Source organism: Perca flavescens, chromosome 20 (genome assembly GCF_004354835.1).
Source record: "Perca flavescens isolate YP-PL-M2 chromosome 20, PFLA_1.0, whole genome shotgun sequence".
In the NCBI taxonomy this organism is placed as follows: domain Eukaryota; kingdom Metazoa; phylum Chordata; class Actinopteri; order Perciformes; family Percidae; genus Perca; species Perca flavescens.
Window position 1 is genome coordinate 24942468 of NC_041350.1, and position 25878 is coordinate 24968345.

Sequence of the window (25878 nt, forward strand, 5' to 3'; positions counted from 1 at the left end):
ATTATTAATCTAACAATTATGAAGAGAAGCAGGTGGGCCAGTTAGGTGGACACTGCAACTCCTCACTCCCTAACTATAAGATTTATCAAATAGAAGAGTTTTAAGTTCATTCTTGAAAGCGATTACAGTTTCTGCCCCCCGAACCCAGATCGGGAGCTGGTTCCATAGGAGAGGAGCCTGATAACTGAAGGCTCTGGCTCCCATTCTACTTTTAGAGACTCTAGGTACCACCAGTAACTCTGCATTCTGGGAGCGCAGTGCTCTAGTGGGACAATAGGGTATTAGGAGCTCTTCTAGATATGATGGTGCTAGACCATTTAGAGCTTTGTAGGTCAAGAGAAGGATTTTAAACTCAATCCTGGATTCAACAGGAAGCCAGTGCAGAGAAGCTAATATGGGAGAAATATGATCTCTTTTCTTAGTTCTTGTGAGAACACGCGCTGCAGCATTCTGGATCAGCTGGAGAGTCTTAAGGGACTTATTTGAGCAACCTGACAGTAGGGAATTACAATAGTCCAGCCTGGACGTAACAAATGCATGGACTAGTTTTTCAGCGTCGTTTTGAGACAGGATATTCCTAATTTTTGTTCTTGAGGTTTGTTTTAGATTGGCATTAAAGGATACATCCTGATCAAAAATAACTCCTAGATTTCTGACAGTAGTGCTGGAGGCCAGGGCAATACCATCCAGAGTAGCTATGTCTTTAGATAATGAGGTTCTGAGGTGTTTAGGTCCCAGTACAATAACTTCAGTTTTGTTAGGGTTTAACATCAGAAAATTATAGGTCATCCAGGATTTTATATCTTTAATGCACGCTTGAAATTTAGCTAGCTGACTGGTTTTGTCTGGTTTGATTGACAAGTATAATTGGGTGTCATCCGCATAACAGTGAAAGTTAATTGAGTGTTTCCTAATAATATTGCCTAGAGGAAGCATATATAAGGAGAATAGAATTGGTCCAAGCACTGAGCCTTGAGGAACCCCATGGCTAACTTTAGCGTACTTGGAGGATTTATCATTAACATTAACAAATTGAGATTGATCAGAGAAATAGGACTTTAACCAGCTTAGAGCAATTCCTTTAATGCCAACCAAGTGTTCCAATCTCTGTAACAGGATTGAATGGTCAATAGTGTCAAATGCAGCACTAAGATCTAGTAAAACAAGAATGGAGAGTCCTTTGTCTGCAGCAGTTAAAAGGTCGTTAGTAATTTTCACCAGTGCCGTCTCTGTGCTATGATGCTTTCTAAATCCTGATTGAAAGTCTTCAAATAAGCTGTTGCTATGTAGAAAATCACATAACTGATTAGCAACCACCTTTTCAAGGATCTTGGAGAGAAAGGGAAGGTTAGATATAGGTCTATAGTTTGCTAAGACCTCAGGATCGAGGGTGGGTTTTTTCAGAAGAGGTTTTATCACAGTTACTTTAAATGACTGCGGTACATAACCTGTTAATAAGGACATATTGATCATATCTAGTAATGAAGTGTTTACCACGGGTAACGCTTCTTTGAGTAATCTCGTTGGGATGGGGTCTAGGAGACAGGTAGATGGCTTAGCTGAGGATATCTTTAACATTAATTGTTGGAGGTCTATAGGATAAAAGCAGTCTAAGTATATGTCGAGACTAGTTGTTATTTCTAGCGACTCTGCGTTTAAAGGTGAACCGTTAGAAGTTGAGGGCAAAAGGTGATGAATTTTATCTCTAATTGTTATAATTTTATCATTAAAGAAGCTCATGAAGTCATCACTACTGAGAGCTAGAGGAATAGATGGCTCAGTAGAGCTGTGACTATCTGTCAGCCTGGCTACAGTGCTGAAAAGAAACCTTGGGTTGTTCTTGTTTTTTTCTATTAGTGATGAGTAATAGTCTGATCTGGCCTTTCTTAGGGCCTTCCTATAGGTTTTGAGACTTTCTTGCCAATCCAAACGGGATTCTTCCACTTTTGTGGAACGCCACTTACATTTGAGGTTTCGCGAGTTTTAATTTGCAAGTTTGGGAGTTATACCAAGGTGCTAATTTCCTTTGCTTTATCATCTTCTTTTTCAGGGGAGCAAAGGAGTCTAAGGTAGTCCGTAGGCAAGTCGTAGCACCGTCTACAAATGTATCAATTTGAGAGGGACTGAGGTTAACATAGAGGTCCTCTGTTATGTTAAGGCATGACATAGAGTCGAATGCTGTTGGAATATCTTCTTTAAATTTAGCTATAGCACTGTCAGATAGGCATCTGGTGTAGAAGCTTTCATCTAATTTAATATACTCATCACACGCTTCATTCAGACGTCCCCCTCTAGAAGTATTAATTGACTAATCTTTTTTTTTTTTTTAAGATGGTTAATGTGTTGTTTCACATTTTGCTTTCCAGAAGTCGTTACGTAGCCGTATTTGTGAATTGGGGAATTATTTCTTTCTGTTGCACTCTTTTGTTATTGATTTGTAATATTGGACATCTAGAAATTAAAAGGTAACTCTACGTGTACATGTGGACAAAAGTTCAATACGCGCTGACTTTCAGGTCAAGAGCCATCAAAACATCAAGGTAGAACTTACACGTGACATTTAGCTTTTGTTTTCAAGCATTTAAAGAATATTTCAGTGCGATGCAGATCCTTTCAACTTATAGTAAATTACTTATTAAAATGCCTTTGAAACCCCTGACAAGATTAGCAATTTACAGCTTGACTAGCTGTGCAATAGATGACTGAGCACACAACATCGTTGCACGCCTGTTGCTCTTCTTAAAGTGCCCATATTATGAAAAAATCACTTTTTCTGGGATTTGGGGTGTTATTTTGTGTCTCTGGTGCTTCCACACGCATACAAACTTTGAAAAAAATCCTGCTGTGTTGGGTGAGATACGGGTTTCTGAATGTGTCCTGCCTTCAGTCTCCGCTAAAACGGAGACAAGGTGAAAAGAGGAGCTGCAGCAGTGAGAGAGAGAGCTGTGCATTACAACAAAAATATGGTGTTTTTTTTGAAAATTAAACCATGTAAACCTATTCTGGTACAACCTTAAAATACAATTATGAACCTGAAAATGAGCATAATATGGACGCTTTAAAGTTTCTTTTTTTTTCCCCTTCCTTTTGGGGGACTTCTAAACTGAGGATCTTAAGTTAGAGGGTGTTGTATGCTTTGAGCTATATGAATACAAATGACCTGACTAGCAGCTCTCTCAGGCTGTATTTAGGCACAGTGGCGCGTCAAGCTAAATGCTTCAGTTGGTATGCTAACATGGTCACAATGACAACGCTAATAGGCCGATGCTTAGCAGGTACAATGTTTATCATGTTCGCCATCCTAGTTTAGTGTGTTAGGATGCTAATACTTGCTAATTATCCCTAAACACAAACTACAGCTGAGGCCGATGGGAATATCATTAGTTTTGCAGGTATTTGGTCATGAACTATTGGATAGATACATCTTTTTAGTAGGATGTCTGTACAAAATGTATGGCAATCAGTCAGTAGTTCATATTGTTCCGTCTGGACCAACGTGGTGAGCCAGCATTGCAATCTGTAGCACCTCCGCAGCCAGCTTTCACTTTTCAACCACATTCAGCCCAGTTTAAACCCAAGACATCAGGGCAGCTTTTTACCTGGAAATCAGCAGATCTGTGCTTCTGGGCATGTCTGCCAGATGTGAGAAACATACATTATAAGTGGCTGCTAAATGTGTAAATCCCGAAATGTAAACGTTATTGCTTTTCCCTTCTTTCAGAGATCGTAGACGGCAACGCCAAGATGACCCTGGGAATGATCTGGACCATAATCCTCCGCTTCGCCATCCAAGACATTTCTGTGGAAGGTACTGTCTGTGTGTGTGTGTGTGTTGGTGTGTTTTCACATTTCCACACGCTTCTTGTTTATTCACTTTATTGAAAAGAACTCCTAATCTCTGTCTTCATTTGCAACTGAAAACTCTTTTCACCAACACAGCGTCTCAGCGTTAAGACCTTTGTCACGCGTCTCACCGAGCTTAAATAACCCCCCCACATATAGACTCGAGCTAATGCATGTTAATTTGACTGTGAATGTTTCAGAGACTGCTCTTTTCTTTTGGAGGTGGACATGTATGCGTTATGGTCCTCTCCTTGGTTAACATATATAATGCACTTACAACGTAATCCAATTTAAATGTCAGGAGTGATCAGCCTCAATTAAGTTCAGCATTAGATTCCAGCGCGGCGTCTTCAAAAGTATTTAATTTAACAAGTTTTGGGACAACACAATAAGCCAGACGCCTTTCTGTATCCGCTGGCAACAAGAGCACGAAACGCCCGAGCAAGCACACATGCTTCCCATTCACTTCACCTCCACTTAATCCACCACTAAACAGGGATTAGTGGAGAGTTGGTCAAAGTAAAAGCCTGAGAGTTTCTTCCAACTTCACAATGATCCCTTCTCTCTCCGGCTGCAGAGACATCTGCCAAAGAGGGCCTCCTGTTGTGGTGCCAGAGGAAGACCGCGCCCTACAAGAATGTCAACATCCAAAACTTTCACATTAGGTGAGCAACACACAATAAGTAACCAAAGAAAGGGTGTTTTCCTTTCGTGCCGAGATGCACAATGCATGATGTTACAGTTTATAAGATGACGCAAAGAGTCTCAGCGTCACGCTGAGCGAATTGGGCCAATGAATATGAAAGAGCGGGGGTGCCATCATCTCCCCTAAAGTCACTTTTATTTGGTCTAACGTTTCACTTTGGTACATTTGTTTATCTGGCTCTTAAATGGTTTACTCTGCCAAATTGTATCCGAGCCAGGGCTTATAAACAAAAGTAAGTCCGTGAGAGTTTTTGGTTACTTGTCATCCCTCAAGTTGAGAGATTTTGCTCAAGGGGAACGTCAATACAAATCCAGTTGTACTGCAATTTAAGAGAGTTGGGATTTATACCACGCAATGTTGTACACAAGGAAACCGTTGAATATGAGCATCAGTCCAGGCTGTGGTTTGTCCTTAGGTCATTTTTGTTCTAGGTTAGGGGCATACAGTATGAAGTTTGCATAAGGTCAGAGGTCTGGAACAATGCTATCAGAATACACTGACATAGCTTGGGAACTAGGCGAATCTGTGGGCGCTGTGCTAAAGCTATGTGTTTTATTTGTTTTATTATCGATTTGGTCTGGCGATGTCAGGCTAACACTGACATGAATAATGTAAAAAAGAGATCAGTCTGAAAATCTGCTTGTAAAGTAGCCAGTAATGGCGCATGGTTATAACTGAAGGCGACTCAGATGAGCTTTTCAATATTTTGATCCACTCAGAGCTTCTTCCTTCTGAATGTTGGCGGTTGGACAGTATGAGGGCACAATTTGGGGTGTCCCGGTAGCCATGACAGCAACGTCCACAGTTTGACTTCTTGCCGGGGACCTTTGTTGCATGTCACACCCCTCTCTCTCCCCATGCTTCCTGTCTGTTTCTACACTGGCTATCAAATAAAAGCAAAAAACTAAATCTTAAAAACCAAACAAAAAAGGACACGTTTTAGTGGACTTTTAGTAAATGAATCACACTGAAAGTGTAAAAATGAGAGGGATTTTGAAAAGTGAGGGGGTCATACCCCCGCTACCCCTCCTTTTGCAGTCTGGTCTGGATCTGGACATAGGACTTTTTAAAACTTGAGAAACTACTGTCTATCAGACACTTTTAAATCTGTCTCTTCATTCATTCATTCATTCATTCATACATACAAACATATATACACTTTAAAATCTGTCCATACATACATACATACATACATACATACGTACATACGTACATACAAACATACATTCATTCATTCATTCATTCATTCATTCTGTGTCATGTGAGTTTAAATAGCTTGTTTTCATCCGGCCAAAGAAACCAGACTTAAAGAGTAATAAGCCTGCAGAGTTTGAATAAAGTGCTTTAAGACTACAATTCTGCACAAGGGCACTAAGAGTGCTCACACAGCTTTGTAGTAGTATTCAGAAGCTTTAACTATCTCTTAAGGACACTGCCTGTCTGGTTCAATTAAGATTTCATATTAAGTGAAATCTTAAGCACACCAGGATTACATAACTATATCAGAACTAGCTAGTGATTCAGTACAGGCCGTGTGGTAGTCTCAGACAGCGCTGATGCTGAACAGAGCAGACCGATTTAACAGAGAACAGACCAGCAGACATGTTCTCATAAACCACACTGAGAGGGAGAGGAGGTGGCAGTGATCAACCAGGGCCTTTAAAATGATATCTGTAGTCTTACCGCATGCACCGCAAACAAGTTGATCAAATCACACCATGTGGCGAGAATACGAGGCTAGGAGTTAGCATTCTATCCTAGCATCCTGGTCGTATATACCCATGTGTGCAGAGAGACTGCAATTTAATTAAATAAGTATGAATAAGATATGAACTAAGTATATAAATATAAAAAAGTATACCCCCTCCCCCCCCCTCGCTGTTAAATAGTAACTTTTACTAGTAAATTAGTTGTACTGTATTTCTTGTAATTACTTGTACTAGTTAAGTACATTTTACATGAGCTACTTTTTACTTTTACTTTGCTTTGTAATTTTGCTTGTACTTAAGTAAAAGTTCATCAAAGTAATAGTACGTTTAGTTAGGTAGAATATTGTTGTACTCTTTCCAACTCCGCCCGTGTGTGTCTGTTCCTGTCACTGTGAGTGGGTTCACAGTATTCAGGCCTCAGTCCATGTCATACTGTAGGATGCATCCACGCGTGTGTTGAATAATTGAAAGAAGACCCCTGTGATCCTCAGATGTGGATGAAAGCCGAGGCGAGAAGAAAGGGGGGGGGGGGGGGTGTCATTTGAGGAGAAGGTAAAGGGAGAGGCCTGGTGATCCCGGTGCAGAGCCGAGGCCAGGCCTTTGATGTGCTCTCTCTGGGAGAGACCAATCACGAGATGAGACCCAGACCTGGAAGAGTACTGATTTTTTTTCTTCTTCTGAAGTGCTGCTGCTTCAGGAATACGGGTCGCCTTTTAAAAGCTCCTCTCGTACATTACCGGCACGCTTTATGGCAGGTAAAACATTCAAATATCTCATTTCACTAATGTTACCGTACGAGCAGAGAGCATCAGTAAATCTTCCAGAACTCTACCCATTTCACACTTTTTACTTAACAGGACTAACATGACAAACTACAGCAGTTGTCAACACAATACAGTGTGTGTGTGTGTGTGTGTGTGTGTGTGTGTGTGTGTGTGTGTGTGTGTGTGTGTGTGTGTGTGTGTGTGTGTGTGTGTGTGTGTGTGTGTGTGTGTGTGTGTGTGTGTGTGTGTGTGTGTGTATGTATGTATGTATGTGTGTATGTATATATGTATGTATATATATATATACATATATATATGAAACGATAGTGAAATTAGACCTAAACAGGACTTAAATGAATGCTAATGTTACTGTTGCTGCTGTATGTGTAAATCAGCTGTTTGCTTTGTCATGTCAACTTTGTACATAACAGCAGGTCTATGATGGGTTTTACAGCTGCCTGTATGTGCTCAAAGAAAATCACTTAATGCAGCTTTGACTTAATATGGCAAATTGCGGCTAATGGGAGCATTACACACACAACATTTACATGGTAAATACATTATAAATAACAAGGGAAAATACATAAATGGATAAGCTTTTATGGCTTGATGAAAATGTGATATCTTGTGTTTGGAGTGACTGCAGCAGTCGGTAAAAATTGGACCACATCTGTATGTCAGTAAGTCACCGTGAGACCACTTGCCAAGAAAATTTCCCTGGAAAAGTAAAGTAAATCAGTACCAAAGCACCACGTCTGTTCAGTGTACAAAAGTAAGCCAAGCAGGGATTTATCTTTCTCAGAACTGGTTCCAGAATCTGGCCCTCAGATGCTATGATATTAACAATTTTGTCCTAGTCCTTGAAAATAATTTGATTGCTCCCTACTTTTTCCTCTTCAGAGAGGCCCAACACGCTTTTCCTTTGACGTGGTATACTGTAGACTGAGTTTGTTCCAACACACTCTGCAACTTTTGTCTTATTTAACGTTAAGAAATCTCAGTAATAGTCTGAAAAAACAAAAATCTTCTTGGAACTAGTCTTTGGTTAGGGGGGCATGAATAAAATCTAGGGAGTTTTCTCAATGCTTACTAATCTTTTAGTCTATCTTATAACTGTATTTTATTTCTAAAAATAACATAAATAAATCTACGGAGTGGGGAAAGTGTCTCTCCTCAAATAACTCTATGACAAAGCATCAGAAACATGTCATTTCTCTAACTTCCGAAGCTGTTCTCCAGCTTTAATTGGAGACCTGGACCACGTGGTACATCAGATAATCTGCCTTCCCCTTTTAAGCTGCCAGTGGTCAGCTTTCTGCTGGCTTACAGTAACCCACCACGCGCCTCTGGAAGGATGTGGGCGGGTTACATGGAGCTAATTGGGCTGAGTCAGACGGTCCCGATCAAAGATTAGAGTCTGACTCCTTTTCTTCTCCTCAGCCCGCTAGGTTTCACCTCCCTTTCACCCTCATCCGGTGGTGGAATGTAACCGAGTACATTTACTCAAGTACTGTACTTAAGTACACATTTGAGGTACTTGAACTTTACTTGAGTCCTTTCTTTTCATGCCCTTCTCTACTTCTACTTCACTAGATTTCAGAGAGAAGTATTGTACTTTTTACTCCACTACATTCATCTGACAGCTTTAGTTACTAGTTACTTTACTAATTAGGATTTTTTTTTCACACAACTAATCCTACCACCTGTAAATATATTTTATTATAAACAATATGTAATATTACAAGTACAACTGAAATGAAATGACTAACAGTTTGGATCATTTCCAGTTTCTAAAATGGGAGGACTTTTCTGCATTGAGTACTTTAACTTTTCATACTTTAAGTACATTTTCCTGATGATACTTAAGATACTTTTACTTAAGTAATATTTCCAATGCAGGACTTTTACTTGTAACAGTATTTTTACAGTGTGGTATTAGTAGTTTTACTTTAGTAAAAGATGTGAATACTTCTTCTGGGGCTGGGCGATATGGACGAAATCAAATATCACGATATTTTTGACCAAATACCTCGATATCGCTATCGCAGCGATATTGTAGTTTTGAATATTGGTACGATCACAAAATATTTACACAATGAGATTTTTGATAGATAATCATAAGTAATGTGGATATAATAACTATGGGGGAAAAGGCAAATAATGGAACAGCTAGAACGGTCTGGTGTGTTGAGGAAATGACATCACTCTACTGTAATGCAGCCTTTAAAACCAGGAGGAGACAACAATTATGCCATATTACGATATCCAAAATCTAAGACGATATCTAGTCTGATATCACAATATCGATATAATATCAATATGTTGCCCAGCCCTGACTTCTTCCACCACTGCTCTCATCCCCACTCTTTCTCTCTCTCTCTGTTCCAGCTGGAAAGATGGTTTGGGTTTCTGTGCGCTCATTCACCGACACCGTCCAGAGCTCATCGACTACGGAAAACTGCGCAAGGTGAGCGAGCGCTGTCCGACATTAACCAAGACCAGGAAGCACAACTACTAATGCGAGTTCACCCTATGTCAAACGTTTCTACGCAAAGCCAACACAAGGACAATGGCCTCTCACGCTCAAACCAGGTCAAACAGCAGTTGTACATTCTTGTCTTGGTGTCAACCAGGTTGACCCATCCTGCTGAGACTCCATCAAGTTCACCGAGAAAGAAATAAGAAAGTTCTTCTCGGACTGTGAAGGCTGTGCCACTAAATAAACCCATGTACAGTATACTCCGCGCAGCATCTGGCAGCAAAATACACAAGCATCACATCTCACCATTAAGACGTTAGTTTAAAAGAGCGCTCGGGCTCTTATTTGAGAGGCTTTTATTTGTGAGCTTTTTCAAGCAACCGAATGTAAAAAAATAAATACATAATCTTGCTAATGGTAAATTATAAAAAAGGACTCAGCAAATAAAAATAATTTCTCTATGTTTTCAATTTGTAGATGCATAAGTGCTCTTTTGTCAGTTTTCGTTGGTAGCAGCTACAAAATGGGGCTTCTTCGACTAACCATTATTTTAATAATCAATGAATCTGCCTATTATGTATTGTCGTACCAACAGTCCAAAACCCAGACATATTCAGTTTACTATGACATTAAACAATCCTCACATTCTGCATTTTTGTTAGGAAAGAAAAAAAGACTCCAATGATAAACGGGTTTGTAAAATAGTTGGAGATGAATTTCCTGTCGATCAATGAATCGTTGATTGTTTTAGCTATACTCAATTTATTGTTACACACGTGGCAAAATGTAGATTCATTATTTATCATGTGTGTTTTGAAAAATGTATTTAACTACCTGTAGCTCGGTTGCTTAAATTGTGAAAATCTGGTTTCTATAGCTTTGGTGCCTCTAAGAGTTGAACCTTTCGAAGTGATAACTTACATTTTTGAACAAAGATGTTTTGTGAGAAATCTCCACACATGTCTTATCATATCGTAGTTACACACACGCTCCTCCTGTCAGTGGTTTAGAGAGTGCGCAATGAGTTGATGGTGTGCTGTGTCTGTCTGCCGTTGCCAGGACGACCCCATGACCAACCTGAACACAGCCTTTGACGTGGCAGAGAAGTACCTGGACATTCCCAAGATGTTGGACGCAGAAGGTGAGGGAGGGGGGGGGCTGGCTATTACAATGATGATGAGGAAAACAGACTTCTTCCTGTGTTCAAAGACCAAAATATTCTCTGTCAGAAGTGATGCAAAGCTCCCTTCAGGACGTAGACGGGGGTCTGCACCGCACAGTTTTTTTTATTATAAATCCCCCCCACCCACAAAAAAGCTGCAGTCTGCCAGCGATTAGCCAGGTCTGCAAAGGTGTGCAAACGGGCGGAGCTTTTCTTCACATTCCTACTTACATTACATCACTTTACAAGTTGACTGCTGAACCGCACCATTTGCCTATGTGCTGGCAGCGGTGCTTTCAAACGGAGACTAGGGCTGGGTATGGTTCAAAACATTTCCATACCGGTACTGGTACCGGTACCTGGAATTCAGTACCGCTTCCTGAACGATTTATAAAATCCATTTCATTAAAAAGAATTACAACATTTTACATTTTTTTTTACAGTTTTTTTCCCGTTAGCTTTCCAACTATGTGACACACACTCTAGTCAAGCCTCTCAAAATCCAACAGCCACGTGAGCCCTGTCTCTGTGCGTCAAGTAGAGTTTTTCCTGCATGTCTCTACGAGAGGAGAGAGGAGAGAGCCCTAGAGGAGACGTAAATGAAGTTCTGAACAGCAGCTAGTGAGATGAGACCCCAGACTGTCGTAGGCTGCTCATTAATCTGTAGGCATCAATTTTCTTTGAGAGATTATATTTTGGCCTTAACAGTCACACATGCAGCTGTGCACACAGAGGGAGACACACATCCTTTTTCTACTGAATGTAAAACATGCAGTTCTCGCTCTACAAACAAATGAAAGCCTTTGGTGGTCATCCTAAATTAGCGCTGTGCTTGGAGACTTGCAAAGTCTGCGTGTGTGTTTCAGTGTCTGAGACAGACTGCAAGGGCTAAATCCAATCCTCCCCGCTCGGCACATCTGGACAGTGACACAGCGTGTTTTTCTTTCCACTCTGGATGTTGTTTATGTGAAGAGCTGAACCCCAGCTCCACTTCCTGTATCATCATTAACCTGTGCTCAACCTCACCCTCCATTCCTCCGACCCCCCCCCCCCCCCCCTTCTCTTCCCCGCAGACATTGTGGGCACTGCCCGTCCGGACGAGAAGGCCATCATGACCTACGTCTCTAGCTTCTACCACGCCTTCTCAGGCGCCCAGAAGGTATCCTGGATGCAGCGTCTCCTTCCTCTTCCTCTTCCTCACTCCTCTCCTCCCTCCTCGTTTCTACTTCCGGGTGTTTCTCCTAACCGTTCCCCTTCTCTTTCTGCAGTGCACAACGCCCCCCTGCAGGGGTCACTCTCCTTCACTTTCCGCATGGTTCACACCACCAAATGCATGATGGGACGACAATTCTGTTCTCGGAGGCAATGAGCACAAGTGTATTTCCGGTCTACCTGTTTTGTTATTTTTTCACGGCGCCGCAGGCGGGCAAAATTCGCTCCTAATTAGCGGTCTGTTCCGCTGAGCCGAAGCTGAGCGGAGTGGGAGGTGCGGCGAAGTTAGTCTGATAACTGATGGTGACTGCCTGTGATAAAAAGCCACGGGGGCTGACGGAGGGAAACAAATTAGCCTGAAGTCTTGCACGGTGGGGGAGATGTAACCATTTAAATGGTTACATCCAGACATGACAGTGACGGCTTAAATGGTGTGTAGAGGAACGAATGAAATCAAATCAAAATGAAAAGTGGCACAAAAAGGCGAGCAGCAAGCTGTCTTTTAATTTGAATGGATATGCGCTGTCTGGCTTAGGTAGGGAGTCTGTTTCCTCGTTTCTCTGCGGGGAAGAAGTGTTGTATCGGACTTTTCTCTGTTGGATAACGAGTGTTTTGTCTGTTAGTCTCCGCTGTATCTTCAGGCACAACAGAAACACTGAGATTGTGCTGCGCTTCCTCCCAGGGAGAGGGAGAGACAGCGGAGCATCTCAAAGCAGAAGTTATATAAGAGCCAGGTCCATTTGAGAGGCCCAGCAGCAGTGAGAGTATTTCGACACAGCTGTGTTTAAGCAACTCGGATAATAAAAAAACATTTAGTCTGTTTACAGTAAAACTGGAGAGCGTGGAGAAACGTGGAGGACTCTTGTTTGCATCATAGATCTGAGAATGGCAGGTTCTTAAATGAAAACTTGACCAAGTTTAGTTTTAAAATACAAAGAAATACAAAGTTTATAAGTTGAAAAAGTCCCCCCCCCTTCCATACAAAATTAATGATTAGAGAACATTGTAACCTTCTGTCTCTGTGGACTGGCTCCATCCTCCATATTTGACAGTTTTTGGCAGACAATAGATACCAAATCTCTGGTTGGGTTTTTGGATGAACTGCTCGAGTTACTTGGCTTCAATGTGTTAAACTAAGCCGGAGCCTCCCAGCTACATAAATAAACTACATATTAATACATTTTCAAAAACGTTATTTTCACTTTGTTCGTTCACTTCCCACTTCATATTCAGTGACATCTAGCTTGACATTTTTAGGGGAAATTGAGATTTCCCGAAAAACCAACCAACCTAGAGGTAGACTGGAGATGACTTGTGCCGCCACTGTTGCCTCCTCTTGTGATCGTGCCCACTGCTGGCCCTTTTGTCTCTGCACTCTTTTACTCTTGTGCATTTTTTTTCTCTTCTCTGTCCTCTCTCCCCTTTCCTCTGTTCCCTGGGCAGATATCATTAGCACCTTGAGGCCAGATGAGAAGGCCGTCATGACTTATGTGTCGTGTTACTACCACGCGTTCTCAGGCAAGCAGAAGGTGAGAAATGAAATGGCAAAAAAAAAAGTCTGGCAGAGAATGACCACAGTCGTTTTTGCCAACATACAAATACAATTCTTTTTGGCTGCTTACATTTTGAACTCTCGAAAAAAAAGACAAGATGAGGCAATACAATACCTTAGTAATATGTCTTTACTAAAGGTTGAAAGATGCCTTTTGTTTGGAATGAAGTGTTCCTTTTTATCAGCCATTATACTGATGCTGTGAAATATACATGTCACATTTTGAGGGCTCGGTTTTTAAAGCTGCTATAATCAATGTTCTTGGATTAATTAACAATAGATAGAATAGAATAGAATAAACTTTATTGTCCCCGAGGGGAAATTTGTCTTGGGCATAGTGCTACAATCTGTTGCTTTACATCACAAAAATGTAACTGAAAAACCATTCTAAAATCGACACAAAAACATAACCTAAGATCATAAGGTCAACGAAGCATCTTAGGACATAAATAAATATGTGTAATGTGAGAGGGGAGAGGGGTCGCTCGTCATGATAAACCCACAGACAATAATTCCAAAGTGTTTTAGCATCTTTCAGCCCCTTGTTTCGGTTTTACAGTCCTACAGTCCTATCGTTTAGGGTTTTGTCCGGAGTCGGACACGAGTCCGGACTCGAGGCGCTTTTCTGTTGTCTCGGACTCGTCTTGGTCTCGTTGGTATTTGGACTCAGACTTGACTTGGGCATTGGACTCGCCAAATATTGTAGTTGGTCTCGACCGAGTCCAGCACTACATGCCTTTGTTCTAACGTAACTCCTTCCTTCAAAATGAAACCATAGATGAAGCGCGCTTATTCAGAAAACAGGTATTAGTTTAATTCAAAATCCATCTAGAACAGGCATTGAGATTGGTCGCCTGGTATACACCTGGCTGCATCATATACAGTGCTGCTCATGAGTATAGGAAGCCATGAGTAAGACTAGGAAGAGGAATAAAAAAATCATCTTTTGGAAATTGATCTTAATGCCTTAATTATATCTAGAGATTGGCATGGTTTTATTTCAGTTAGCCTAATAGCCGGTTTGATTTGCATTGAGAGATGATTTTATGGAAAGTACCCCATGCCAATCTCTAGGTATGGTGAAGGGCATGGGATGATGGGGGGCTATTTTAATTCCAAAGGCCAAGGGAACTTCATCAGGATGCATAGTATCCTGGATCCATGAAATAACTGGCCTTTAAAAATAAAAATCTGCCTGCCTCTATGGGAATTTAACATAGAGGTGTGTATACTTATGCCCCCTGTATTTTAAGGAAGAACATTTATTTATTTACGATACATTATTCATTCACTAAGAAAATCTGTTCCCTTAAAGGTTGGATTTTTCCATATTATTTTCAATTAAGGCATTAAGATCAATTTCCAAAAGATGATTTTTTTATTCCTCTTTTTAGTCAACTTTAGCATGGGTTCCTATGCTCATGAGCAGCACTGTAACTCAATCATCAGCTATCTATCAGTTTCATTTAGGCCACAGACACAATGTCAGCCAGCACTTTGTACTATGAATTCTTCAGGACAAGTAATAAGTTCAAGAATGGCAACATTTCTGTTTTATATTTTAAGTAAATAATATGGCCTAATTTGATCCTATAGCATGTTACTCTGCACTTGCTTTTTGATTATTACAAATAATAAACCAAAATGATCATCTTAGAAATAGAAGATATACGGTCTCTCACATCACATAAATTATGAACAGGATAGTGAGTGGCCTGGAAGAGGATTCTTTTTCTTCTGTCTCGGTATTGTCTCATTTGGACTCTGTCTTGACTTGGACTTGAACCTCTTTGGACTTGGTCTGGAATCGGTCTTGACTAGTCCTGGTCTTGGACTTGACGAAGGTGGACTTGACTACAGCCCAGGTTTATGGTAACTGTTCTGGTTCCCTCTCACCGCTTCCACAGAGTTGTTTCCAGCTTCAGTGGGAAGCTGTTTTCAGACACAACAACAAAAAAATCCCCATCCAGCCCACCGTACACTACCTGCTCAGCACCAAACGGCAGACAGGCAAAGTTGGAGACTAGCTGGTGAACATAGTGGAGCATTTACCAGCGGTTGTTGGTATTAAAACAGACCAGAGACAAAAAAGGAGAGCGAATATTGGACTAACATTGATCAGCTGGACACAAACACTGCTCCAAATGAACGATAGTGTTCCTCCGTAACTGCTGGATATGTAAAAAAAGCGCTTGTATTTCTGGTCGATACATGCTCATTAAAAACATTAACCAGACCAAAACACACACACACACACACACACACACACACACACACACACACACACACACACACACACACACACACACACACACACACACACACGTATATTGCTGACATCTTAACACTGAGCAGAACTGCTGAACTATGTATGTGCCTTGAATTGCCATAACTTAATACATTTCCTATAGTGGGTGGCCCCGGTGGGAAACCAAACCCTCAGTTATTCAGCACCTCCTTATCTGTGCTCTTTCAGCAGTGTATTGATCCTTGATAAAGCAGCCAACCTTTCTCATCTGCCAACATGAATAAAGTTCTTACACTCTGAGGAATACATTATGCCAAAGACATGCTAAATCTGCTAGATATCTCTGCGGAGAATAAAAGAGACTTATCACACACACACACACACACACACACACAGGATATCCGCTAAGCCCCCTGTACTTAAAATCTTTATTAGGATCCACTTGTTAATGGAGCAGGAGTCTGGAAACCACTGCAGGCTGGCACACAGCGCTGGCATGGATCTCACACACTGTCTAACACCTCCGATTGCTCCCTCCAGGGCACACATTTCCCCAAAAACACCATCACTCATACTTTTTTGACATGAAATCCTCACTTTACCTTTGCAAAGAAAGGGTCAGTGTTAGTGTTAGTTTGTGCCTCTTATGTATTATCTTACAGACCGTTTTGAGGGATTTACAGAAGTCTCAAAACTTTTTCTGTCCATCTGGATCCAAAAAATATAATAGTTTAATATAATAAAAATGTTACATCTGTTTTCTAAAGTGTAACTTTGTTACCTATTTTTATAAGGGAGCCAGAAATGACATATCTCTTTCTCTGTTTTGTACGTTAAAATAAAAAAAAAATTATAATTCATTATTTTAAATGGATTTATTGTTTTCCACCATTGCATACCTGGCAGTGTGGAGAAGGCTTTGAAACAAAATATAGACAATCACGTAGGTACTGTAGATCAAATTTACAGAAAATATGACTGAATTTTTTTAATATACATATCTAATCTACATATGATATGATGTACTCTGAGCAAAAGAAGTGATGTAAGAAATGAGAAAAACCAACCTCGACAAGATTATGTGCAGGTGATGCAACTAGAAACACACTGACGTCCAAAGGATGGAACTTCACTATGACTTAATTAAGTGTTTTAGTTGCATTAAGTCAAACATAACCTCAAAGCTGCTCTAAAATATGGTAATGTGTAAATTTTATGTTATGAAAATGTGTAAATGCTGTCTTCACAGCTTGTATCTGCTGCCCCCAAGTGGCCAAAAAAAGAAGTTATTGAAGTTTTAAGTGCATAAATAAAATCAAGTCAAAAAAGTCTCATGAGGGTGGGGTTTTAGTACTCACCACCTTTAGGATTTTAAAATCCTGGATAAATGCACCTGTTAATATAACTTTTTAATATTGTTCACCCAGACATACAGATTAAGCCAGAAGATGGGTCCCTTCTGTCCACCATTTACCTTCTTTTAATTGTGCAGTTGACAGAAATGAATGATACTAGAAATAATTTGAGAACTGCTGAAAGTGTTAGAAGACCTTCTGGGTTTTTGAAGGACCATCGGATAATAAAAACCTGCTCATCTCTGTGATGAAAACATTAAGAGAATACATGAGAGAATCAGACTGGCGCTACTGTAGGTCCTTGGCTTCACAGATCAACTGTGAGATAGTTTAATCCCTAATCAATCCTCCCACTGTCCTGTCTCTGCTACCTCTGATGTCAGGACAAAGTCATTCATAAAAGAGGTCCTGGCTGTCAGTAAACAGGCCCAGCGTGCAAACATTTGCCCACAGAAGCACGACCTGCACATCCTGGCTCTCCTTTTAAGGCAGCTGGCCCGCTGCTCTCGGTGGAGCCCCCGGAACATGTGTCTCCGACCGAGCCAAGTTTCCCCCGTGATCTTCTGACAAAGGAGGCTGGAAGCAGTCCTCTGTGGTTGATGCCAGTCTCTCAGCTATGGAATGGGGTGGGCAGGAGATTTAAGTCTCTCTCACTGTGTCTGCTCTTCTGAAAGGACACTTCCGCGACGTTATATACCGCCTTTTTAAATCCGTGGATTTCCTTGCCGAGCTCTTTCTGAGGGAAATCGATAATGGTGCAGTTTGGGTCGCGCGTGGATTTCTTTAAATTTTGATATTCACTGAAGCACTTTAACTTCAACACTTGAAAAGTTTCACATGGAGCTGAATGTGCAACATTTCTGATATAAAAATCCACCGCATGTCTTCCAGACTTTGTGCAAGTTGCTTACATTTTCTCCGTGTATTTTTGCTCCGCTCTTGCTTTCAATGAGCCCTCCCTGACCACATTTACTCATCTTGAACCCAACGGGTTAACTGACTCCATGTTGTCTTGGAAACTCTGCTTCGCTCATGCATTGCCGGTCCAGTGATGAAGACTGACAATGTGTAAGGAAGTGTTGTGTCATGGATGGAGCCCCTTCTTTATCCCCACTGGGCCGTTTTTATTCCCCCAGGTAGCCTGGCTCTTCTGTTTCCCCGGGTCTGTGTACTGTATGTAGGCTGAGAGGCTAAAATAACCCGCTGCACTCTGCTGTTCTATTAAAAGACTGGTGCAGAGAGGAAGGTGCCCCTACACCTGACGACAGGTACAATATGATACAGCGTGTCCTTGTTGACGCTCCCCGGGTCTGGAAACAGCCATTAGATTGTTAAGACACAGAGACAACATCACACAGTAGCTGTCCTGTTGGGTTTTTTTTACTTGCTTGCAGCGTCGTCACTGATCCATTGCTTCACCCCCAAAATGTCTCAATTGGGAAATCTTGGAGTGCTTGTGTAGGCAGCGTAGATGGATGCAGTTTTAATACGGGAAATGAATGGGTTTAAAATTAGCACCATCCATAAGCCAAAATGCTGGTAAAATATGCAACGGCTGGTAGATTTGCTTCACTCAGCAGCCAAAAAACAACCACAATTGTAATCCATGAGTGTCTGGTATAATTTGAACATTCATTAGCCATTTGGCTAAAAAAGTCAATTTTGAACCCTATGATATGCAACTCTATTACAAGAAAATGTCCTGCATTAAATACTCTACAGAGTAGCAAAATGTACTTAAGAATCAAAAGTAAAAGTACTCGTTATACATGACATTATTAGGTTGTTAATTCTGATGGTTCAATGTGTAAGCAGCATTTTAATTTTGTTTTGTAGCAGGTCAGTTTCTCCTTTTAAGTAAAAAGTTACTGCTGCACATTTGCATATATTTTTTTATATATTCTCCACTAAATCATTTCTTTATCAATTTACTTATTTAAGCCATACCGGTGTAATTAACGTGCAATATGTAATTTTCTGCCCCTAGGGGTCTCTCAAGCAAAATAATGCACGTAAACACGGCCTTTTGATGACGTCGTGGCGTTGCGTGGGATCGTGGGAGTTGTAGTTTTCATTGCCAATTTAAAAATCTGTTCACGGACGAGTTAATGTATTCAAGTCTTATTCACATTACGACTATTAACATTTATGCATTTTAATGCAGAACTATGTTACCTTTAAATAGAAGATATCTGACGTTTAGGGGTGAAATCTAATCAAAACAACTCATCTGAAATGACCCATCATGCAGTGCTTGTGTACAGCAGGCAGTGCAGATGGATATGCATCTACAAACCATTTTACTTGTTCATTACAAGTAAAATGGTTTTGTCAGTGATCACAAGCCAGAAAGGTTTGGAGCCACTGCTTTAACATATATTATATAATGTTTGTTTGTTTTTTTATTTAAAATATCTGAAAAGTAACTAGTAAATACAGCAGTCATATAAAAGTAGTGGAGTAAAAAGTACAATATTTCCCTCTGAGATGAGTAGAAGTTATAGAGTAGCATAAGTAAAGTACACATACAGTACCTCAGAATTGTACTTAAGTAAATTTGACTTCTTCCACCACTGAAAAGACTTCACAGAGCTCGCCTCACGCCGACTACACATGCGTTGTGCCGTACAGATGGCTCTCTCACACTGTTTCTCCCCTCGCCCTCGTCTTCCAGGCAGAGACGGCGGCCAACAGGATCTGCAAGGTGCTGGCTGTCAACCAAGAGAATGAGCAGCTGATGGAGGACTATGAGAAGCTGGCCACTGATGTGAGCACTCCCCGACTTTCTCCTATAATTGTCCTGCACCTCCTCTGCTATTCTACCTCCCTGTTCTCCTTTTTATTTCCCAAAGCATTCATTTTTTTAAGATTAGTTGTTGTTGTTTTTGACCACCTGGGAAGCCTTTGGTTTCAGTGCTAAAAGTATTTTGCAACACTTTTGATTATTTGATTAATCGTTTAAGGCAGGGGTCTTCTACCTTTTTTTTAAGCCAAGGGCCCCTTGAGTAAAAGAGAGATGGAGCATGGACCCCATACTACGTGTATTTTACAAAATGAAGTTGCACATTAAACTGGGCCTATAATAACGTGTAGGAATAGAATACTATGCTATTAAAATAATAATTGTTGGCATGTTTTTATAAATCATCTTTTAAAGGCCCACACGTGTTTTCAGTTAATGTGGCTGATTAGACCTCTCCCAAGGACTGTGTGGGTGTGTATAGACTATGATTGATTGACATCTTCCTGAGTCACCTGTTAGCTTTGTTGTACCTGTTAGTGCAGGACAAATGACACCGTTATCACTCTTATTGGTAGGAAAGTTTTGTGACCTAATAAATTCCCATCTAAGCTCCGGCCAACCTTCAACCTGAGCCGAGTCCAATCAGCCCGAATAACAAAAAACCACCTGTGTGGCTGTTCCGAGGCTTTATGTTAAACAGGCCAGTAAGCGTATCATTAATGAGTTTTTTTTGTTCACTAATTTATATTCGCTAATAATATGACGTTTTTCATTTTTGAAAAAAGTTTCAATAAATGAACAATAATTTGGTGGCCCCCCTGCAGTAACTCTGAGGACCTCCTAAGGGATTTGTGAAGCTAAAAAAGCCAAATAGTTAATGGTTCCAGCTTAAGTTGAGGATTTGCTGCTTGTCTTTGTGTTATGTCAGTATAAACGGAATATTTGGGGGGTTTTGAACTTTTGGTTTGAACAAAACCCGACATTTACTGTACACACATCCGGTTGCAAGAAATGAACCAATTTGCAGTTGCAATTCTTTCCCCACTCATTTCAAACATGACTTACATCTACTACACCTCATTAATTCCCCTTTTCCTTTTATGTGCATGCTTCTCCTTTGCATCTCTGCATTTTCTTTCCCTTGAATTGTACTTGTGTCTTCCCCCGTCCCCTCTTTAACACACACACACACACACACACCCCCTCAACACCTCAGCTCTTGGAGTGGATCCGGCGCACCATCCCCTGGCTGGAGAACCGCCTGCCCGAGAACACCATGCAGGCCATGCAGCAGAAGCTGGAGGACTTCCGAGATTACCGCCGCCTCCACAAGCCGCCCAAAGTGCAGGAAAAGTGCCAGCTGGAGATCAACTTCAACACGCTGCAGACCAAGCTGAGGCTCAGCAACAGGCCCGCCTTCATGCCCTCGGAGGGAAAGATGGTCTCGGTAGGTCACAGACACTCGTAAAAGTACAAACTCGTCCACAAAAATTCCAATTTCTTTCAGAAAGGTTTGAGTGTTTTCGCTGTTGATTTGTTTAACCGTTTCACTGTTTTTTTTTCGGTTCAAGAATTGCAACATCTTTCAAAAAGACAATGAGTAATCGTGTTAAATAATCGCGATTTTAACATAGCAATTTTTTCCATAATCGAGCAGCCATGCTTGGCTTACATGAATCATGTAGACACACATGATGCCAGGGAACATTAGATCCCATGTTTAACCCGTGTCTCACTTGGTTGCTTGGTGAAATGTCCATCTACAGTTCAGCCCAAATATGGCAGAGAGTATCGTTGCCTATATAGGTGAAGCTGGAGAAGATGTGGCTAACATCACCAGTGGCCAAAACCCTGTTACCAAAGACTTAAATATATACTTTATATAGTATGTAGTTTCTTTTCTGCGCACTATTATTTTAATGTACAAATATATCATGTGAATAATTGCACACAGTCACAACTGTTATCAAATTGAATGATCATACTTATTTAGTTCGCCACATCAACTTAAAAGGCAATATGTCAAAGCTGTGTTCACAGCTTGTTTCCGCTGCCCCCATGTGGCTAAAAAAAAGTCTGTTAAAGCAGGTTTAACCTTTGTTTAACTTAAGTCAGGCACGCACGACTGTCCTGAAAGGTCTATTGACAAAAATGTACAGCATGTATGTGATATGAGAGCACCAGCAGATTTTTTACGGAACTTTTACTCTTTGCACTCCTAGCCCTATTTACAGACGTTGCTATTCTTGTGTTCTTTTCTCCTTCTCTGTTTTCGGCAAGAATACATTCTCACGTGTTCTTTCCTTTGCCCCGTACAGGACATTAACAATGCATGGGGAAATCTAGAGGGAGCAGAGAAGGGCTACGAGGAGTGGCTCCTCAATGAGATTCGCAGGCTGGAAAGACTCGACCACCTGGCGGAGAAATTCCGCCAGAAAGCAGCCATCCATGAAGCTTGGACTGCAGGTACTGAGGAGAAACACTCAAGATCCAGCTTCTGTGTTCTAGTCTCATATTAGTCTCACATTGCCAGACCTATCTCCACAGCACTGTGGAGTAAGGTCTGGCTCCTCCACACATATACATTCTGGGATAGGAGAAAAGAAATGCTCTGGGTTGTTTGCATTTCTTTAAATCCCAGTCGCCTTGGGCGGGGCTAAGCTCCAGACACAGAGACGGTGGCTCGGGAAGAAACGTGTTTTGGTGGAACATTTGCCCCCCGCAAAAGAAAACGCCACATACAATATTAAATTAACTGTTAACACAATACAGTAACGTGAGTAGGGCTGGGCGATATGGAGAAAATCAAATATCACGATATTTTTGACCAATTACCTCGATATCGATACCGCAACGATATTGTAGTTTTGACTATTGGTGCTTTCACAAAATATTTACACAATGAGATTTTTGATAAATAATCATCAGTAATGTGGATATAATGACTAAGTGGGTAAAGGCAAATAATAAAACAGCTAGAACAGTCTGGTTAGTTCAGAAAATGACATCACTCTACTGTAATGCAGCCTTTAAAACCAGGAAAAAACAACACCATATTACGATATCCAAAATCTAAGACGATATCTAGTCTCATATCACAATATAATATAATATCGATATATTGACCTCATTGTCTCTTACCAGTGAATCTCCGCGTGTACTTCATCCACAGCAACCCCACCAATCGGTCCCAAAACGTCCCAGTTAGAGAGGAAATGCCGTTAACATATTCTTTATAAATCTTTACAATCATTCCCCGAAAGAACCAACGTTAAAAAAGAGATTACAGCCTATAAGTTATTGTCCTTTTTCACTTAACAAGCACTGTAAACAGACAGATCTCGTGGTCGATAGATTTGACCATTGACACACATCTTTTTGTCTTGACTTTGCTGGAACGTTCTCTGCGTCTCCCCCTGCAGGTAAGGAGGACATGCTGCAGAAGCATGACTTTGAGACGGCCTCGCTGTCAGAGATCAAGGCCCTGCTGAAGAAACACGAGGCCTTCGAGAGCGATCTGGCGGCACATCAGGACCGCGTGGAGCAGATCGCTGCCATCGCACAGGAATTAAAGTGAGACACGATAAACGGGAGCAAAAAGATTGTGCTGCTACCTTCTATTGCTCAATAAAGGACAAAATAGAGTAGGATAGGTTGAGGGGTGCAATGTCAGTGCGTCTGTTCTTCCACGGTTGCATTGATCATGTCGCTGTTAAGAAAGTGTTAAGAAATATTTTGCTCATGTTTCTACATGTAGAAATCTTTTGGACCAATCTGCATTGGTATTTTTGGTATCTTTTGCTTATTGGGATGAAAATACCAATGTCGGCACTGGTGGACCATTTCTATTCCAGAGTTCATAGGGTTAAGCTGCGATGATGCAGGTAATGCTAATGCTAAGCTACCTCTTGTTCCCCGGTGTGTTTGTGCTCCAGCGAGCTGGACTACTACGACTCCCCCAGTGTGAACGCTCGCTGCCAGCGGATCTGTGACCAGTGGGACGCACTGGGAGCTCTGACCCAGAAACGCAGCGAGGCTCTGCAGGTGAGACCAATTTAGAAAGAGACTGGAAACGAGCTACTGGAGAGTTCCTAACTTCTAAAATCACTTTTTTTTAGCCCTGTTTTTTAAGTTTCCTCTTTCCTTCTTGGTGCTGGTTAGAGCAGAAATAATTACAAATTTAGAGATGAAAGTGTTCTCGCTCGCAGCGAGAGCCTGTGAGGAGATTTGATTTTCAGGATTCCCGCTTGGCCTTGAAGATCCTTTTTAAGTTTGGAGATTTGAGATTTTTTTTTATTTGTGAAAATACGGCATGACCCTCCCCCCAAATCCATCAGTATATGCCCCGGTTCTCTGGAAGATGATATGAATAAAACGAAGCTTCACAACAGGACTTTGAAGGGCATTTAAAAAGGCCTGTGATTGGGTGTGTTAACCTTGTTTTTCTTTTTAATGCTCAACAGAGAACTGAGAAGCTGCTTGAAACCATTGACCAACTGTACCTCGAGTTTGCCAAAAGAGCGGCTCCGTTCAACAACTGGATGGAGGGCGCCATGGAGGATCTGCAGGACACCTTTATCGTCCACACCATCGAAGAGATCCAGGTGAGCACAGAGAGGACCGGACGTCATTTGCCATCGCATCATTCAAAGCAGTAACATGCAGAATGTGAACAGTTGTAGGGTTATGAACAAATAAAATTAGATTTTACTCAATTTTGGGTTATTTGCTTTGAACTGCTTTGGACAGGTTGTCCCCGTTTATGCTAAGCTAACCTGACCAGTTTGTTACACTTACCGGACAGATATGAGAGTGGTATCAATCTTCTTATTCAACTCTCGACAAGAAAGCACAAACATGTCAAAATTTTTTTAAGTCAAATGTTGGGAAGCATAGGAATCGCATGGATTACTAACTTGTATGTTACTAGTCGCATTATAAGTATGAAACCAAGGGAAAATACTGTAGGCTTACAGTATCATACATGCATGTAGTAAGAACTGTAAATATGAAACGTATTTATGTCATAAATGTGTGACCATTGCATGTACCATTGCATGTACAGTAAATTTGTCAATAGCGCCCAACTGAAGAATAACATTTCCAGTACCAAGCTATAACATTTAGTGAAATATTATCTGTGCTCAATATCACTACGTTATATTAATATGTCTTTTTGGTGTATGTTATCATGAGATTTGAACACTGTGAAATCATACCGTTGTCCTTCTGATTTTTAAATGCATTTTTAGTTTGAAGTTTGAAGACAGGGCAAGTACATTTCTCCTTTAGTATATATATATATATATATATATATATATATATGGTGAAACTTTTCCATAATATTCAAATTTTTTGGAAAGGGTCTGTATATAAAAAACAGAAGCCTTTTAACGTTGCTTTAGTTTAGATGATCATTGTCTGTGTTTGTGTGTTGTGTCTTAGGGATTGAGCACAGCCCACGAGCAGTTCAAAGCCACGCTGCCAGAGGCGGACAAAGAGCGCCAGGCCATCCTGGGCATCCACAACGAGATTGCCAAGATCGTGCAGACCTATCATGTGAATATGGCTGGCACCAACCCCTACACCACCATCAACCCACAGGAGATCAACGCCAAATGGGACAAGGTAATACAAATCAGTCACGAGCAAGGAAATACACACGTCAAGATGGTTTCTCCAAGGAAGATCCTGCAGTTCTATGTCTGCACAGTACAGACACTCCTTTGGTTTGTTGTACACAGACACCAGTGGGATTGATTTCCTCATCTAACTCTCAGCAAGAAAATGAATAAACACATTTCTTTACTCTTTAGTATATTTAAAGTGCTCATATTATGCTCATTTTCAGGTTCATAATTGTATTTAGAGGTTGTACCAGTATAGGTTTACGTGGTTTAATTTTCAGAAAACACCATATTTTTGTTGTACTGCACATTGCTGCAGCTCCTCTTTTCACCCTGTGTGTTGAGCTCTCTGTTTTAGCTACAGAGTGAGGCATCTCACTTCTGTTCCATCTTTGTTGCGAGTCGCACATGTGCAGTAGCTAGGTAAGGACTACTAGCCAGTCAGAATCAGAGTATGAGGGAGTGCCCTGACAGTAGC

General features: G+C 41.0%; 1 protein-coding gene across 4 annotated transcripts in view; it reads left to right on the plus strand.

Moving 5' to 3' along the window:
* actn1 (actinin, alpha 1) overlaps positions 1-25878 on the plus strand; it is a 71528-nt gene that overhangs the window by 35688 nt on the left and 9962 nt on the right. For 3 of the 4 annotated variants that reach the window (XM_028565303.1, XM_028565301.1, XM_028565302.1), the window contains exons 4-15: positions 3722-3808; positions 4421-4508; positions 9411-9489; positions 10561-10642; positions 11737-11822; positions 19705-19797; positions 20990-21220; positions 22092-22239; positions 23196-23346; positions 23709-23817; positions 24237-24377; positions 25219-25401. In XM_028565303.1, the coding sequence (XP_028421104.1) occupies positions 3722-3808; positions 4421-4508; positions 9411-9489; positions 10561-10642; positions 11737-11822; positions 19705-19797; positions 20990-21220; positions 22092-22239; positions 23196-23346; positions 23709-23817; positions 24237-24377; positions 25219-25401 (1478 nt within the window). Of the gene's footprint in view, positions 1-3721; positions 3809-4420; positions 4509-9410; positions 9490-10560; positions 10643-11736; positions 11823-13318; positions 13405-19704; positions 19798-20989; positions 21221-22091; positions 22240-23195; positions 23347-23708; positions 23818-24236; positions 24378-25218; positions 25402-25878 lie in introns of all 4 variants that reach the window. The other variant, XM_028565304.1, reaches the window with a different exon arrangement.